The sequence below is a fragment of the Cornus florida genome, unplaced genomic scaffold (assembly GCF_030987335.1).
Source record: "Cornus florida cultivar Cherokee Brave unplaced genomic scaffold, ASM3098733v1 CherokeeBrave_3.0.0_Hap2_Chr08, whole genome shotgun sequence".
NCBI classification, from domain to species: Eukaryota; Viridiplantae; Streptophyta; class Magnoliopsida; order Cornales; family Cornaceae; genus Cornus; species Cornus florida.
In genome coordinates, this window is record NW_026775578.1 from 83,029,182 (window position 1) to 83,044,402 (window position 15,221).

At 40.6% G+C, this 15,221-nt stretch overlaps 2 protein-coding genes across 3 annotated transcripts in view; both read left to right on the forward strand.

Moving 5' to 3' along the window:
• The first annotated feature begins 452 nt into the window (after positions 1-452).
• The window catches only part of LOC132268219 (L10-interacting MYB domain-containing protein-like), a 31,812-nt gene continuing 17,043 nt past the window's right edge, over positions 453-15,221 (forward strand). The window contains exons 1-2 of one of the 2 annotated variants that reach the window (XM_059769023.1): positions 453-612; positions 14,840-15,207. In XM_059769023.1, coding sequence (XP_059625006.1) covers positions 14,857-15,207 — 351 coding nt within the window. In that variant the 5' untranslated portion in view covers positions 453-612; positions 14,840-14,856. The remainder of the gene's footprint in view (positions 613-14,839; positions 15,208-15,221) is intronic. The other variant, XM_059769022.1, reaches the window with a different exon arrangement.
• On the forward strand, positions 13,645-14,223 carry LOC132270534 (uncharacterized). Its single transcript, XM_059771710.1, has one exon. It carries the CDS (start codon positions 13,645-13,647, stop codon positions 14,221-14,223), a length of 579 nt encoding a protein of 192 aa, XP_059627693.1.

Sequence of the window (15,221 nt, forward strand, 5' to 3'; positions counted from 1 at the left end):
AGGTGGATCTCACCACCGCCGTTGATCACACGAAGCTTTGTTTCCGGCAGTGGCGTCACTGTGGGCGATGGCTGTCATGGTCACCATCAACCGGTGGTTGAAGAAGAAGAGAAAGAAGGATGGGTATTTTTGGAAGACTAAAAGGATAAAATGAGTATTGCAGTAATAATTTAGGGATGTTTATTGCACACAGGGATAATTTTGCACAATTTCAAAAGATTAGGGGTGTTTATTGCACATTTTTTCAAATAGAGTATAAAAGTGCTACTAAAAGTATACTTGAAGGGTGTTTTCTGCACTATATCCTTTTTTAGTATAATATTCTTATGCTAACACGACCTAATTACGACTCGCGAATACGAATTGCCACCCCAATGTGATGGTATTTGTAATACTCCCATGTAATTATTACATTTTAGGCCATACAAAAAAGTGAAACACGGAAAAATAATAAAGTTAGAGCGAGAAGGTTGTCACCGCAATTAACCGATGAGGAGAAAGTAACCAACCCTAGTTAGCAACGCACCACAACGAGCGTGCGGTAGCAACTGCCACTCCGTGGTTGCCGTAGCCTCCGGTTACCGCCACCGTATCTCCTCTTCGCCGTCGCAGGTAACCCTTTTCTTTCTGTTAATAACTAACAAGCTCACTCTTTTCTAATTTTAATTTTAATAATTTTTACTTCTTTCTTGGTTTGATTGATAAATAATTTTGTTCGATTAAATTAATTGCTTTCTGAATAATGAAGTTCCTGATTTGGTTGATTGATTGACAACGAGGCCTGTTTGGTTCCTGTAATGTAGGAATTTAAAGAAATCAATATTTATTATCTTAGTGCTTTCTTGCTCAACTGAACCCATTAGGCTAAATTGCGGTGAGCTTTTCATGTTTGCGAAACGAAGGCAACATAAAATCATATTTATTTACAACACTTCTATGCACAACGTGAGTGTTGAAGTAGATACAGTATGAACTTGTATGCTTTATTTCTTCAATTACTAGTTCTCACGTGAATATGGTATTTCTTTGTCTGATCGGTTCTCTGATTGCTACATATTTTTAATGAAATAGCTAGCAATTAGGTGGTATGAAGTATTGATATTTTGTAAGAATTAGATAAAATTTTGTTTCGTTATGCATCTGACTTCTCTTTGATATAGTTGTCTTATTCTTCTTCTTCTTCTTCTTTTTATTTATTTATTTTTACTTATATATGATATAGTATTGGATTAGTGAAAGTCCTAATATACAAGCACCTTACTATTGTGAAAATTGACATATAATTGTATATTACCAAACAATTTCTGGCATGAAAGACTTTTAAGGCTAAATTGTTGGCACCAGTACTACATTTTGCCTCTGTGGACTAACGAGAAAGGTGGGGCTTAATAGGAAGAGAATTGTACCATGAGAGAAGCAAGGAGGACACCTCCTTAAAATGTACAACATGGATTTTGGCAATGCAATGTGGTTGGACTGTCATGTTGATCCGAAAAGGTAAAAGACCCTTATTTTATTCCTTGTCAAGATTAGCCGGTCTTAGGATAGCGCGAACTTGCCTTTTAGAATCCAATAAGTACTCTATATGATATTTAAACAATAGTTATAAGAAGCCTTGCTACCACCCCCACCCCCCAACAGTTAGGGTGTAATTGTGATGAATTTTGTTCCGGGTCACAACGACGTGACCACCCGATGATTGAGCTTTGTATGGACCATTTTTTGCTTGCGGGTCATGGATCCTATTTAGTACTCTCTTGTAGCTCGGTATATAAGGGTGCTTAGGGTTTGCAATGGGAGGAGAGAAAACACTGAAAATTGTAGAATGAGAGTGAGAGCAAGAGCGAGAGCAAGGGTTTGGGGTTGGAACTTGTGATCTCCTGATTTTTGCAGTGGAATTTTTTTGCCGGATCTTCACTGTGGATGCATGCACAGCTTGTGTCGAATCACGCTAAATTTGTGTCTTGTGTGGTGCTTGTTTTTGTCGTGTTTCATAATTGTATGTTGGTTCGTGGCTGTTTGTTGCAACAATAGTTTTAACAGCCTTTTTGGTAAAATAAAAGTAGCCATATAAATTGTTTCTATCATTGAAGGAAAGGTCTGCTACCTTCCAAGTACCCCTTGAGGGTGGAGGGGGGATTGTAATATCCTGAGTATTAATGAATTTATTTATTTAGCAACATGGGCTAAGGTTCACTTAAATTGACATTGGCTTAGACCTAATGAGATGAGTACATTGAGAATGTAATAAATGTTATGGTGCATTTTGATGCTCTAATGGAATAATTTTAATAAAATCGATTGACGAAAGTAGACTTGTGAGTCCAACTCGTTATGTTCTTAGATAAAAGATATTAGTTGGGATTGGAATGTGACAATATATGAAATTACGATAGAAAGTGAAAATATTGGAAGAGGAAGAACTTGAGATAATAATGGATTTAAGGACTCAAAAGAAAAATTGGTTTTAGGTAGTGGAGAAAAGTAGAAATTAAAATAAGTTAAGGGGTAAAAAGAAAAATTAGAATATTATATATGAAATATTAAGTAGCACATGGGTACTATAATTCTCCACACGCACACGCACACACACACACACACATATATATTCTATATATATTCATGTGGTGCAAAGCCTTTTGGGTAAGCTTGTAACAATGAAAGAAAAAAGAAGAAGAGATGAATAAGCATGGTGACTAGTGTCAATAGAAAAAAAAAAAGGTGGCAAAACATACATGGCACATGGTAACATGATGAGTAGTCTTAGAGACAAATAAGGCTAAGTGTATATAATGTCTCCTACAAATTTTGGGAATGGGTATATATATAATACATATGTAATGGAAAGAAAAAAAATCGAGAACTTGGAATGGAGGAAGAATGAGCTTTTTTGGAGATAGCAAATATTAACCGTATAGAGGGGTTGGGTAATATTATGGAGGCTTTGAGAAGTAAGATGGTGGATTGTCAAGCGGAGATTTCGTGGAGGTAGAATCTTCAGCACTGGGCCTAAAGGAGGGGTAATGTAATGTTCTTTCATAGACTTGCTAATGCCCATCGAAGGGGTAATCATATTGGGAGGATTTGATTGGATGGGGAGTTGTGCAAGAATGAGGATGTTTGTTGAGGAATAACCTATTTTTATCAGAAGTTGTTTACTTAGACTTCTAGTTGGGGACCTTTGCTTGGGGGGATTCATTCGATTCGATTTATGGTGAGGATGTTGGGATAAAAAGCCCTTTTCTTGAAGAGGAAGTGCTAAAGGCACTGAAGAGCTGTAATGGGGACAAAGCCCTGGGTCCTGACTCTCCATAATATCCCTTTTAGAGAGGTGAGAGGTGGTTAAGGGGAAGGTGATGGGAACTTTTCATGCTTTTCATTCCCAGAGTTGCTTCGAGAAAAGTCGAATGTCACATTCATTGCCCTTCCCAAGAAAGGGGGCGCTGGATTTTAGACCTAATAATTTGGTGAGGTTTATTTACAAATTAATCGCTAAAGTTCTTGCGTTGAGATTAAGGGAGGTTTTGGATGGGTCATCTCGGATTCTCAAAGCGCTTTTGTGGGAGGTCATCAGATTCTTGATTTAGTCTTATTGCTGGCGAGTGTGTGGACTCTAGACTGTGTAGTGGGGTTCCTGGGGTTTTATGCAAGCTTTGAAAGGCTTATGATCATGTGGTTTTGGGGAGAGATGGAGGAGCTGAATTGAGTTTTGCATTTCAAGCATTCAATTCTCGATCCTCATGAATGGAGCCCCAACGGGTTTCTTTTGTAGTTCGAGGGGTTTGAGGTAGGGAGATTCGCTCTATCCTTCTTTTTCCTCATTGTGATGGAGGCTTTTAGCAGAATGTTGAGGGCGGCGGTGCATGTGGGTTTGTTGGGGGGCTTTCGGGTGGGGAGAGATGCTCCTAGTTACACTTTGTTTGGAATGTTGGATTTAATGGGATTTGGATTTGAAAACAGGATTTGCCTTGTTTGGAACCACGGAATTACAAAAGGGATTTGATAATTGTAGGATTTCAAATACCGTTTCAATTGCGTTTCAAATCCAGTCTAAAAAGCCAGGATTTGACGGGATATATATTCTTTAATTAAACATTTCCTTAATTAACCTTCCAACTTCTTCTCGTTATTAAACAAGTCTTCTTATTAAACCCTATCCTAAATATCTACTACCATATCTCAATCTCTAACGTTTTCCTTTCTATTCTTTTATTTAACTAAATCCTTCCTATTCTCTTATTTAACCGAATCCATTCTATTTCGTTCTCTATATAATAATACCGTTGTTTTTTATCTATATATATATATATTTTTCCTCTGAGTGTTGAGCATATATTTTTTTCTCTGAGTGTTGAGCATATCCTGGTTAGTCAAGTCTTCTGTGTATTTTGATTTTAATTTTTTTTATATTTATTTGTCTTCATCTGGAATTTTATTTAGATACGTATGGAGGAGAATTTTATAACCAAAAGTCATGGAATCCAATACTTTAGTATCCACCACCACTTTTTTATTTTTTGTACTTAAAAATTTATCCTCAAATCTCAGAGTTATGGAGAAAGATATCGATTTCTCAAAATTACCAAAAGTCTGTGTTTAACAGATTGATCCACCACCGCTTTTGTATTCTTGTATTTGAAAAATCTATAATACAGAATTGTATAACCAAAATCATGCTCCAATCCTCCATAATTCACGCCATTTTGTTTGAGTACTCTAATATCTTAAACTGCATTTAACAGATTGATCAACCACCACTTTTGTATTTTTGTACTTTGAAAAATTTACATTTGTATATTTGTACTTCAAAATTTTACATGAATGTAGCATAATTTTATAACCAAAAATCATGGAATCCAATACTTTAGTATCCACCACCACTTTTGTATTTTGTGTACTTAAAAATTTAAACGAAGAGTCATAGAGCATAATTTATATTTTTACAATTTACATTTTTGTATTCTTGTATTTTTGTTTTTTTTTTTTTTTATATATATAAAAATAATAAATAATTGTTTTTTTTTTTTTTCTTTTTTTTTACAATAAATTTCATGTTTCAGAGTTCTATCACGTAATCATTCCTGTTGTTTGTCTTATTGATGTAACTTTGGAGTATATTTTACAATAAATAAAATAAATAGTCTTATTTTCCAATTCAGATTCCTTTTCCAAATCCTAAAATAATCGATTCCAAACAAAGCGTTAGTTGAAGATTTCCCATTTGATGTTTGCTAATGAAACTTTGGTTCTTTGTGATGCGGACATGTCTCAAATGAGGTATTTGAGATGCGTTCTTATTTGGTTTCAAGTTGTCTCTGGATTGAAATTGAACGTTAGGAAAAGTGTTTTGGTTCTGGTTGGGGAGGTTCCTCGGATCTTCGTTCTCGCCGACACCTTGGGTTGTTGAATTTGCTCCTTCGTATTTTCTTATATGGGGTTACCTCTTGAGGCACTGTCGAAGAGAGTGGGAAATTGGGATACTGTGGTGGAGAGGTTTGAGAGAAGTTTGGCAGGTTAGAAGAAGCAGTATCTCTCAAAGGGTTGAAGATCACTTTGATGAAGAGCACTTTGTAGAGCTTTCCTACATATTTCTTCTCTCTTTTTCATATTCTCTCTTCTGTAGCTGAGAGGATTGAGAGGTTACAACGGAATTTTCGGTTTTGGGGGGGGGGGGGGGGGGGGGGGGTGTTAAAATATCATTTGGTTAATAGGGAGCGGGTGTGTAGTCCGATCCGGTAGGGTGGTTTAGGTATTAGAACACTCATGCCTTTCAATAAGGCCCTCTTGGGGAAGTGGTTATAGAGGTTTGGGGTGGAGAGGTATAGACTATGGAGGAGGGTGATTGTGAGTAGATTCGGGGAGGATAGAGGTGGTTGGTTTTCACTTGAGGTGAGAATTCCTAGTGTAGTTGGGGTTTGGATATATTCATCAGGAAGGGATGGGATGAATTTTCTAAACACATCAGATTTCAAGTCAGGGATGGTAGCAAGATTTTTTTTGGGAGGATATTTGGGTGGGGAGCGGTCTCTTGCACTCTCGTTTTCTAGACTCTTTAGGATTGCCATAGACAGACACGCTTTGGTTGTTGACTGCTATCGTCTTGATAGAGTGGAAGATTTCTTGGGATGTAAGTTTTTCGAGGCATTTTCAAGATTGTGAGGTTGAGGAAACCATTGGTCTTTTGGTTACTGTATCATTAGGAGATTGTGATCGGTGTCCTTGACTCTGTGGTGTGGGTTCCCTCTTTACTAGGGTCACTTGAGGACTGGTTACTCTATAGGTGTCTTACGGATTCTCCGGGGGATGCATTCTTGTGGAAGGCTATCTAGCATTCTAAGGTTCCCCTCAAGGTGGCTTTCTTTGCATGGACCTTTGTGTTGGGGAAGATCTTGACCCTTAAAAAGGAGGGGACATGTTTTGGTCAATTATTGTAGCATGTGCAAGAGAGATGAGGAAACGGTTAACTTGACCACCACCTTTTACATTGCCCTTGGGATTGCTGATTTTTTATGTTGGGTTTGTTTGGGGTTTGGTGGGTTATGCCCAGGTCTTTCAGAGTCTTGGTTGTGGCTTGGAGAGGTTGTATAGTGGGGCCCAAGCTTGTGATTTCTGGACACGCCTTTGCGCATCTCATGGTGTTTATGGCTCCAAAGAAATAGGAGATCCTTTGAAGGGAAGGAGACTCCTATTGGTGCTTTGAAGTTCTCCATTATTAGTACTCTTTTTTGTTGAGTTTCAGGGAGAAATTGTAAATCTGTGGATGAGATGGTTGACTTTTTGGACTCTTTGAGAGTTTAGAGGCCCTATTTTGGCTTGTGTAGCTTTTGAGGGATACGTTCCCCTTTTGAACGTTTCTCAATACAATCTTATTTATCAAAAAAAGAAAAAGAAAAAAGAAGAGCATGAAGGAGACACGACTAGAGAGAGAGAGAGAGAGGGAGAAAGAAAGAAGAAGAGAGAGAGAGAGAGAGAGAGAAACTTGGAGAAGAGCATTATTAAAATTAGAAAATTTTCCTAAATGTTTATTTTATTTTTAATTTTATAAGTAAATATTCATAAAAGGCACTCGAAAGGGGAGCGCTCTCAAGAGAACAAAAAGCCGCGTATAACAATATTACAACTTTAAGCTATTCACAAAATCCAAAAGACTATCTATAGATTTACAATTTCGCCCATTAACCCAAAAGAATAAAGACGACAATATATTGTATTTGAGAGACCGAATAGGAGACTCCTCCCCATCAAAGGATCTCCTATTTCTCTTGCGTCACAAGCCCCACCAAAGACAAAGGGGAGTGACCCTCTAAGCATCTCTGACTCGGCTCTCCACTATACACCCTTTCCAAGCCTCTAACAAATCAACTGTGGACTCAGGAAACACCCAAGCCACACCCAAGCCAAACCAAAGGCAACGAAGAACATAACCCAAATATCCTTCACCACAGGGCAATGAATCAGAAGGTGGTTCATAGATTCCCCCGACGACTTACACATGCAACACCAGTCCACCACAACCTGGCGTCTTCTTCTGAGGTTGTCGAGAGTGAGGATGCTTCCAAGGGTAGCAGACCATGCAAAGAAAGCCACCTTCAAGGGGGCTTTTGTCCTCTAAATAGCTCTCCAAGGGAAAGAAGGGCCAGAGATCTCCATAAGACTTTGGTAAAAATATGTAACCTCAAACACCCCTCTCAATAACCACACCATCTCATCCACAGCCACACCCTCCACTACCTGGTTGTAGATCAGAGTAAGGAAATCTGAGACCTCCAAAAGCTCCCAATCATGAAACTCTTTGCGAAACTGCACATCGCAATTCGCAATTCGCAATTCGCAAGTCACCCTTTCCATTATCAAGCTGATAACAATCATCAACTGTAACATGTTTATTCACAGCAGTCCTAAAAAGACAAGGAAATCTACGAGCCAACACAAAGTCCCCATACCATCGATCCCCCCAAAATCTGACGTTTCTCCCGCTCCTAACTTCGAACTGGATGCGGTTGGAAAACTCATCCCAACCCTTATGAATGAGTTTCCAAGATCCCATACCCATTGGAGCTCTCACTTCCCTAGAGAACCACCCTCTTATCTCCTTTCCCGAATTGATAAGAGATTACTCACCTCCATAATTTTGTCCTCTCGCCCCCAAATCTCCATAGCCATTAACCCAACAAGGCCTTATTAAACATATCTAGCCTTCGGATCCCCAAACCTCCCTTTGAAATAGGGGTACAAACTCTCTCCCAGTTCACTAAATGGTATTTGAACTCATCTCCCTAGCCTCCTCACAGAAAGTTTCTTTGAATTGCATCAAGCCTTCAGACCACTGTCACAGGCATCGGAAAAAGTAACAGAAAATAAGTAGGGAGTTTCGGAAGGGTGCTTTTCATAAGCATGGGCCTCCCCCCTTTCGACAAGTAGTGTTTCTTCCAACTCGCAAGCCTCCTTTCAAATCTCTCGACAACTTGGTCCCAGACTAAAATCCTCCTTGACGAGGCACCCAAGGGGAATTCATGTAAGAAATCGGGAAAGAACCAACCCCACACCCCAGAATTCCTTGGATGAAACCAAGCTCTTCTGTCCTCGCCATCAATATACTAAAAGTCTCCATAACAATGATGAACATAATGCGAGAGAGGATCCCCCTGGTGTAATCCACGAGAACTAGCGAAAAAGCCTGCTCCAGAACACCGCTTCTGGCTCTAGCCTCAATACACTCGCTATCAATCAATACTGAGACCAGAATTTGTCTCCCACCAACAAATGCATTCTGAGACTTTGAGATCACCCCATCCAAGACTTCCTTAACCGGATTGCTAAGACTTTCGCAAAGATCTTATAAACAACCCCCACTAAGCTAATGAGTTTGAAATCCTTGGCCTCCAATGCTCCACCCTTTTTAGGAACAAGGGTAATAAAAGATGCATTAAGGCTCTTTTCAAAAACTCCATCAGAAAAGAAAGACCTAAAGGCTGCCATCACTTCATTCTTCACCAGCTCCCAGTTCTGTTGAAAGAAAGCAAGGGTAAACCCATTTGGTCCTAGCGCTTTGTTCATGGCCTCCAACACCTCCTCCCTGAACAGCCTCTCAAGCCAAACTCTATCATCATTTGAAATTTTTGCAATTCGAGCCCATCCAACAATTGTCTCCAACTAGCAATCTCTGTGAAGAGCTGCTCACAAGACGACACGAACCTATTCCGGATGTCTTCTTCCCTGGTAACCATGTTCCCACCAAAGCGCATTCTTCCAATGTGATTTCCTCTTCTATGAGCATTAGCCAAGCAAGGGAAGAATTTTGTATTCCTATCCCCTTCTTTAAGCCAAAGCACCCTAGACTTCTGTCTCCAAGAAAATTCCTCCATCTGCACAATTTCTTCAAACTCGGTTTTACATTCTTCCCTCCTACTCACCTCCCTATCACTATCACTGAGACCCTGCTCCCCCTCCTCCTTATCCAACTCAGAAATCTAAAGGAGGAGCTTGTTCTTCCGCCATTCAAGATTACCAAACACGTCTTTGTTCCAGGTCTTGATTTCTTCCTTCAAACGCCCAAATTTGGATGCAAGTTGGAAACTCGGGATACTCCTAACCTCGTACCCATCCACCACTCCCGGATCCTGTCTTTGAAATCCCCTACTCTAAGCCACATATTTTCAAACCGTAACGGGTTTCTCCCTCTCCTCATCCCTTCACAATCAAGAATAATAGGAATATGATCTAAAACTGCACGCGCCAACGCCACCTGAGACACATCTGGGAACTTCTCCTCCAAATCACCAGAAATTAAAGATCTGTCCAACCTTGGCCATGTAGGGGACTCTCGCCCGCTAGACCATGTGAACTGGCTTCCCTCCATTGGGAGGTCGAGAAGAAGCTGAGAGTCACTGAAACCTGAAAATTCTGTCCTTGCTAGGGTCCAAATGCCCCCCGTGGAACTCTTACTAGGCATCCGGACAACATTTAAATCCCCCACCCCACATACACCCACCACGGAACTGCCCATCTGCTTCTAATGATCCCCGACTCCTCCCATAACCCTGTCCTCTCCACATCCCCTCCCAGCCCATACACTCAAGAAAGCATCCACTGCATACCATCTTCCTCCAGTGCAAAAAGCAGAGAAATGGTGAACCTTCCTTTCCACACATCCACCTTAGACACCCACCTTTTGTCCCAAAGAACCACAATACCCCCCGCTGTCCCCTTCGCATTAATCACCTCCCAATCCATTAAGCTACCACCCCCATCGACTTTTCATAACTCTAGCTGTGGAGTCGGCTAACTTAGATTCTTGTAAACACACCACCTGGGACCCCCATTTTCGAATCAAAGCCTTCACCACCTTCCTTTTGCTTGGGTCATTGAGGCCCCGAACATTCCAAGACAGTACTTTGAGCTTCATAGACACACAATTTCTTTCCCCCCTCCCCTCCTGCCCCCACTTCTCTTATCACTTCCTTCTCCACTCCTCCCTTCATAATTTACATAGGATATGAGATTTTTTAGCTCCCTCTCCCCGTTCTAGCAGGGACTTTTCTTTTGCTTCATCAAAGCCCAATCATCATCCACCTCTTGGAACATGTCATGAATATTATCAACCTCCCCAGTACACGACATTCCCAGAAGCTTGCTAGTGCCCTCTATGCATTCCATGAACCACCCCTCATTCCTGCCTTCCAGATTAGCATCCCTTTGCACTTCCCTGATTGCAGCCAATGGAGTGACAATTCCTATGGTACCACAATTTTCCTACACTGGAGGTGGAAAGATCCAAGGCATGAATGCAATCAACAACAGCCCAATTGTCACCTTTAGAGAGGTGTGACAGATCACCAAAACAGTGGTCATTGCCATCCCCATGGTCCAACAAATTTGGCATATCAGCTCCACCCTTGACCCCAGCACATTGAAGTTCAGTCACTCAATCAATCAACAAATGGGTCTCATGACCAACACACAGAAATACACTCCCATCATCCTTCTCGCTTGGGATGAGCTTCAACAGCCCACAATGGTCCGTGACAACACTTGGGTCATAACATGAAAGAGCCCCAGTAAAGTCTGAAGACTCGGACAGATCCTCACTTTCATCTTCACGCCTACCTTCTGTTTCAACTTCAGACACCGGTGAGAGCCTCTGTAATTCTGGACATACATCCCTGTCCACACTTCCACCAACCCTCCTCAACACCCCACGAGGAGGAGTAGAAGAAGTAGAGAGAGGAGGCTTTGAGTTCAGGGCAGAGCACATACCAGGATTGATAGGGAAGCTGTTGCTTTTCTTATTCTTTTAATCTGTTGCAACAATGTATATGTGGATGTTCTTCATTGTGCTACCTGTTTTTTCTTTTATCATTTTGGTAACTGAAGTTACTGAACGTGGCATTAACTTTTTGGTTTGGAAGCCATATTTTTCCTAATTGCTGTTTAAACATGTGGCATCAATTAAGTGAGGATGTTTTAATGAATGTTTAACATGTCGTGTAAATTGTACTTGTTCATATTTACATTGGAACTATGGCCTTTGGAACCCACATCAGTTGTATTTTATTCATAAAATCGTAATCATGTTGGAAATAGATAGCCCGTGGAGCTCCTGTAGATGCTTAGTTTACTAATGAAACCATTTCTCATGACTTCCTGTTTAATTCACTTCTTACTTTTATATCTTAAATAGAGGTTGGAAGTTATACTTGGTCTTTAGTTTGGTTGACCTCTTACTATTTAGAATTTAGGGAATAAGTGGCTCTCTTTAAAACCAGAGTTGCTGCTTACAGTTGCTGTGGAAGATGATATCTGGAATGGGTTCGTGTCTTTTTTCAAGCGCTCTTTGAGGAGACTGCTTCTTGGAGGCCTTTTCTTGATGGGCTTGAGTTTGCGGTTGTCTCGAATGGTGATAGATACTGGTTTGAGATGCCGTTTGGGGAGGAGGAGCTGTGATGGGGATAAAGCTTTGAGGAGCCGTGATGGGGATAAAGCTCCTAGACTGGATGGTTTTACTTTAGCTTTCTTTCAGCATAATTGGGTGGTGGTGAAGGTTGAGGTGATGGGGGCAATTGGCTCCTTTTTCTTGCATGGATTGTTTGAGAAGAGTCTCAATGCTTCCTTTATTACTCTTGTCCCAAAAAAGGGTGGAGCAATTGAGGCATAGGATTTCAGACCCATTAGCCTTGTTGGGGTTGTGTATAAGATTATTGCAAAAGTGCTAGCCATTCTATTGAGGAGAGTGCTTGATGGGGTAATCTCGGATTCTCATAATGCTTTTGTTGGAGAGCGTCAAATTCTGGATTTAGTGTTGATTGTTGGTGAGTGTATTGAGGCTAGGGTGAGAAGTGGAATTTTGGGGGTTGTGTGCAAATTGGATATTGAAAAGGCTTATGATCATGTCTGCTGGGATTTTTTGATGTATATGATGAAGAGAATGGGCTTTAGTCAAAAGTGGAGGGCGTGGATTTTTTTCTACATTTCAACAGCACGGTTCTCTGTTTTAGTGAATGGATCTTCAGCTGAATTATTTGCTAGTTCTCGAGGCTTGAGGTAGGGGGACCCTCTCTCCCCATTCTTGCTTATTATTGTTATGGAGGCTTTTAGTCGTTTGATGGGCAGGGCGGGGAAGCTTGGGTTTATTTAGGGATTCTCAGTGGGTAGAGTTCCCAATCAGTTTGCGGATGATACCATTGTCTTTTGTGATGCTAATCTTCGTTAGCTGAGGTTTTTAAGGTGCGTGTTGGCATGTTTCCAAGTTGTTTCTGGTTTGAAAATAAATATTGGAAAAAGTGAGATTGTCCCAGTTGGGGTGGTGGAAGATATTCAAGTTTTGGCTAATACGCTGGGATGTGGTGTTGGCTCTTTTCCGATCTCTTACTTGGGACTCCCTTTGGGAGCCTTGTCAAGGAAATTTTTTGTTTGGGATCCAATTGTTGAAAGATTTGAGAAGAGACTTGCAGGTTAGAAGAAACAATACTTGTCAAAAGTGGGGAGGGTTACTCTTATGAAAAGCACACTTTCAAGCCTCCCGACCTATTTTTTATTACTTTTTAAGATGCCTAAGACAATTGTTAGAAGAGTAGATGCTATTCAGAAGAAGTTTTTGTGGGGCGGTTTAGGCGATGAGTTCAAGTATCACTTGGTTGACTGGAATAAAGTGTGTTCCCTATTAAAATGGTTGTTTGGGCATTTGAAGGCTGGATGTGTTTAATAAGGTGCTATTGGGCAAGTGGTTGTGGAGATTTGGGAGAGAGAGGACCAAGCTTTGGAGGCGTGTCATCGCTTGTCGTTATGGGGAGGGTGATGGTGGGTGGCAGCCTAGGGAGGTTAGATTCCCAGCGGGTATGGGCTCTTGGAAACTTATCCGTAGAGGTTGGGATGAATTTTCTAAAAGGATTCGGTTCAAGGTTCAAAGTGGAAGAAATGTCAGGTTTTGGGAAGACATATGGTGTGGGGATTCGGCTTAGGCCCGTAGGTTCCTTAAATTTACCAAATTGTTGTGAATAGAGATGCTATAGTTGCTGATTATTATCGCCTTGATAATGGAAGGGTGACTTAGGATATGCGGTTCCGTAAACAGTTCCATGATTGGGAACATTGGAGGTTACAGATCTTCTGACTTTCATACATAGCCAAGTGGTGGTCGGGGTGGGCATGGATGAGATGGTGTGGGTGGGTTCCTCAAGAGGGGTGTTTGAGGTCAAGTCCTATTTTAGTATGGTGGAGCTTCCTGGCCCCACTTTTCCTTGGAAAGCTATTTGGAGGACAAAAGCACCACTCAAGGTAGCTTTTTTCTCGTGGACAACTGCTTTGGGAAGCATCCTCACTACTGATAATCTTAGAAGAAGTCAAGTTGTGGTTAACGGGTGTTACATGTGTAAGAAGACGGGGGAATCTGTCAACCATCTTCTTATTCATTGCTTGGTGGCAAGGGATGTGTTTTTGGTTGCGTTAGGTATTCCATGGGTGTTCTCAGAATCTATGGTCGACTTGCTTGAGTCTTGGAGAGGGTGTACAGTAGAGAGCCGAGTCAGAGATGCTTGGAGGGCTACGCCCCTGTGTATATGGTGGGGTTTGTGGCGAGAGAGAAATAGGAGATACTTTGAGGGTGTGGAGTCTCCTATTTGGGCTATTAAGTATAGTATACTTTCTTCTTTATTCTTTTGGGTAAATGGGCGGGATTGTATGTCAGTGGATTGTCTTTTGGATTTTGTTGATAGCTTAAAGCTATAGTGTCGTCATGGACGGTGCTTGTCTGTTTTGGGAGCGCTCCCCTTTTGAGCGTTTTTGTGAAATCTTTCTTATCTATCAAAAAAAAAAAAAAAAAAAAAAAAATAGTGGATATTTTCATGACTTTTTAGCTTGTCTATTTGTTCATATTTAATTTGGAAACAGATAGTGTTTGATCTTCTGAAAATGTTTAGTTCACTAATGATTTCTTTACTTACTGGAAACATTTCAATATGTTTATTGTTAGGAGTTATACTCGGTCGTTACGCTGGCTAAGCTCTGACTGTTTAGATTTCAGAGACTCAATGGCGGCTTAGAAATCAGAGACATTGCTAGACAAAATCGAATTTTGTACATGCCTTCAAATTTTTGTTTGGCAATATTGCGAAAACATTCTCAATTTCTTCTTACTTGCATATCATGCCCCATTATAATGAACCCAAGAAAAAAGGGTTAAACGCAAATGATAATTCCAGCTTTTGGTTTGCCTTCAACGGTTAGCCACTTTTGTGCCTGACCTGAATTTTGGTTTCACTAGGCACTTATACTCTATGAATCAATGTCTTCTTGGACTCTAGTGATCTTATTAATGTGCTGTCCTTGTTGGTTTAATGCTCAGATGTTTGATTGTCAGGAATGTATCGTAAGGTATACCTGACGCGGAGTGTCAATGCTAAAGAAAAGGTTAGGCACATGGTATGGACGAATGAAATGGACCGTTGTTTCTCTAAGATCCTTGCAGAGCATGTTTCAAAGGGAAATAAATTAGATAAAGTTATAAAGCCTGCAACATATGCAGCAGTAGTGGCAGAGTTAAATGAAAATTTTGGGCTCGACTTGACCAAAGACCATCTTAAGAATCGGCTGAAAACGTGGAGGAAACAGTATGGTGTACTGAAGGAGATCCTTGCTCAAAAAGGATTTAAGTGGGACAAGGCACGGAAGATCATTGTTGCAGATGATGCTGTGTGGAATGACTACATAAAGGTATATGTGCATGA

Coding starts and splice junctions, on each gene's coding strand:
- LOC132270534 (XM_059771710.1), top strand. CDS start 13,645: ATGGATGAGATGGTGTGGGTGGGTTCCTCAAGAGGGGTGTTTGAGGTC.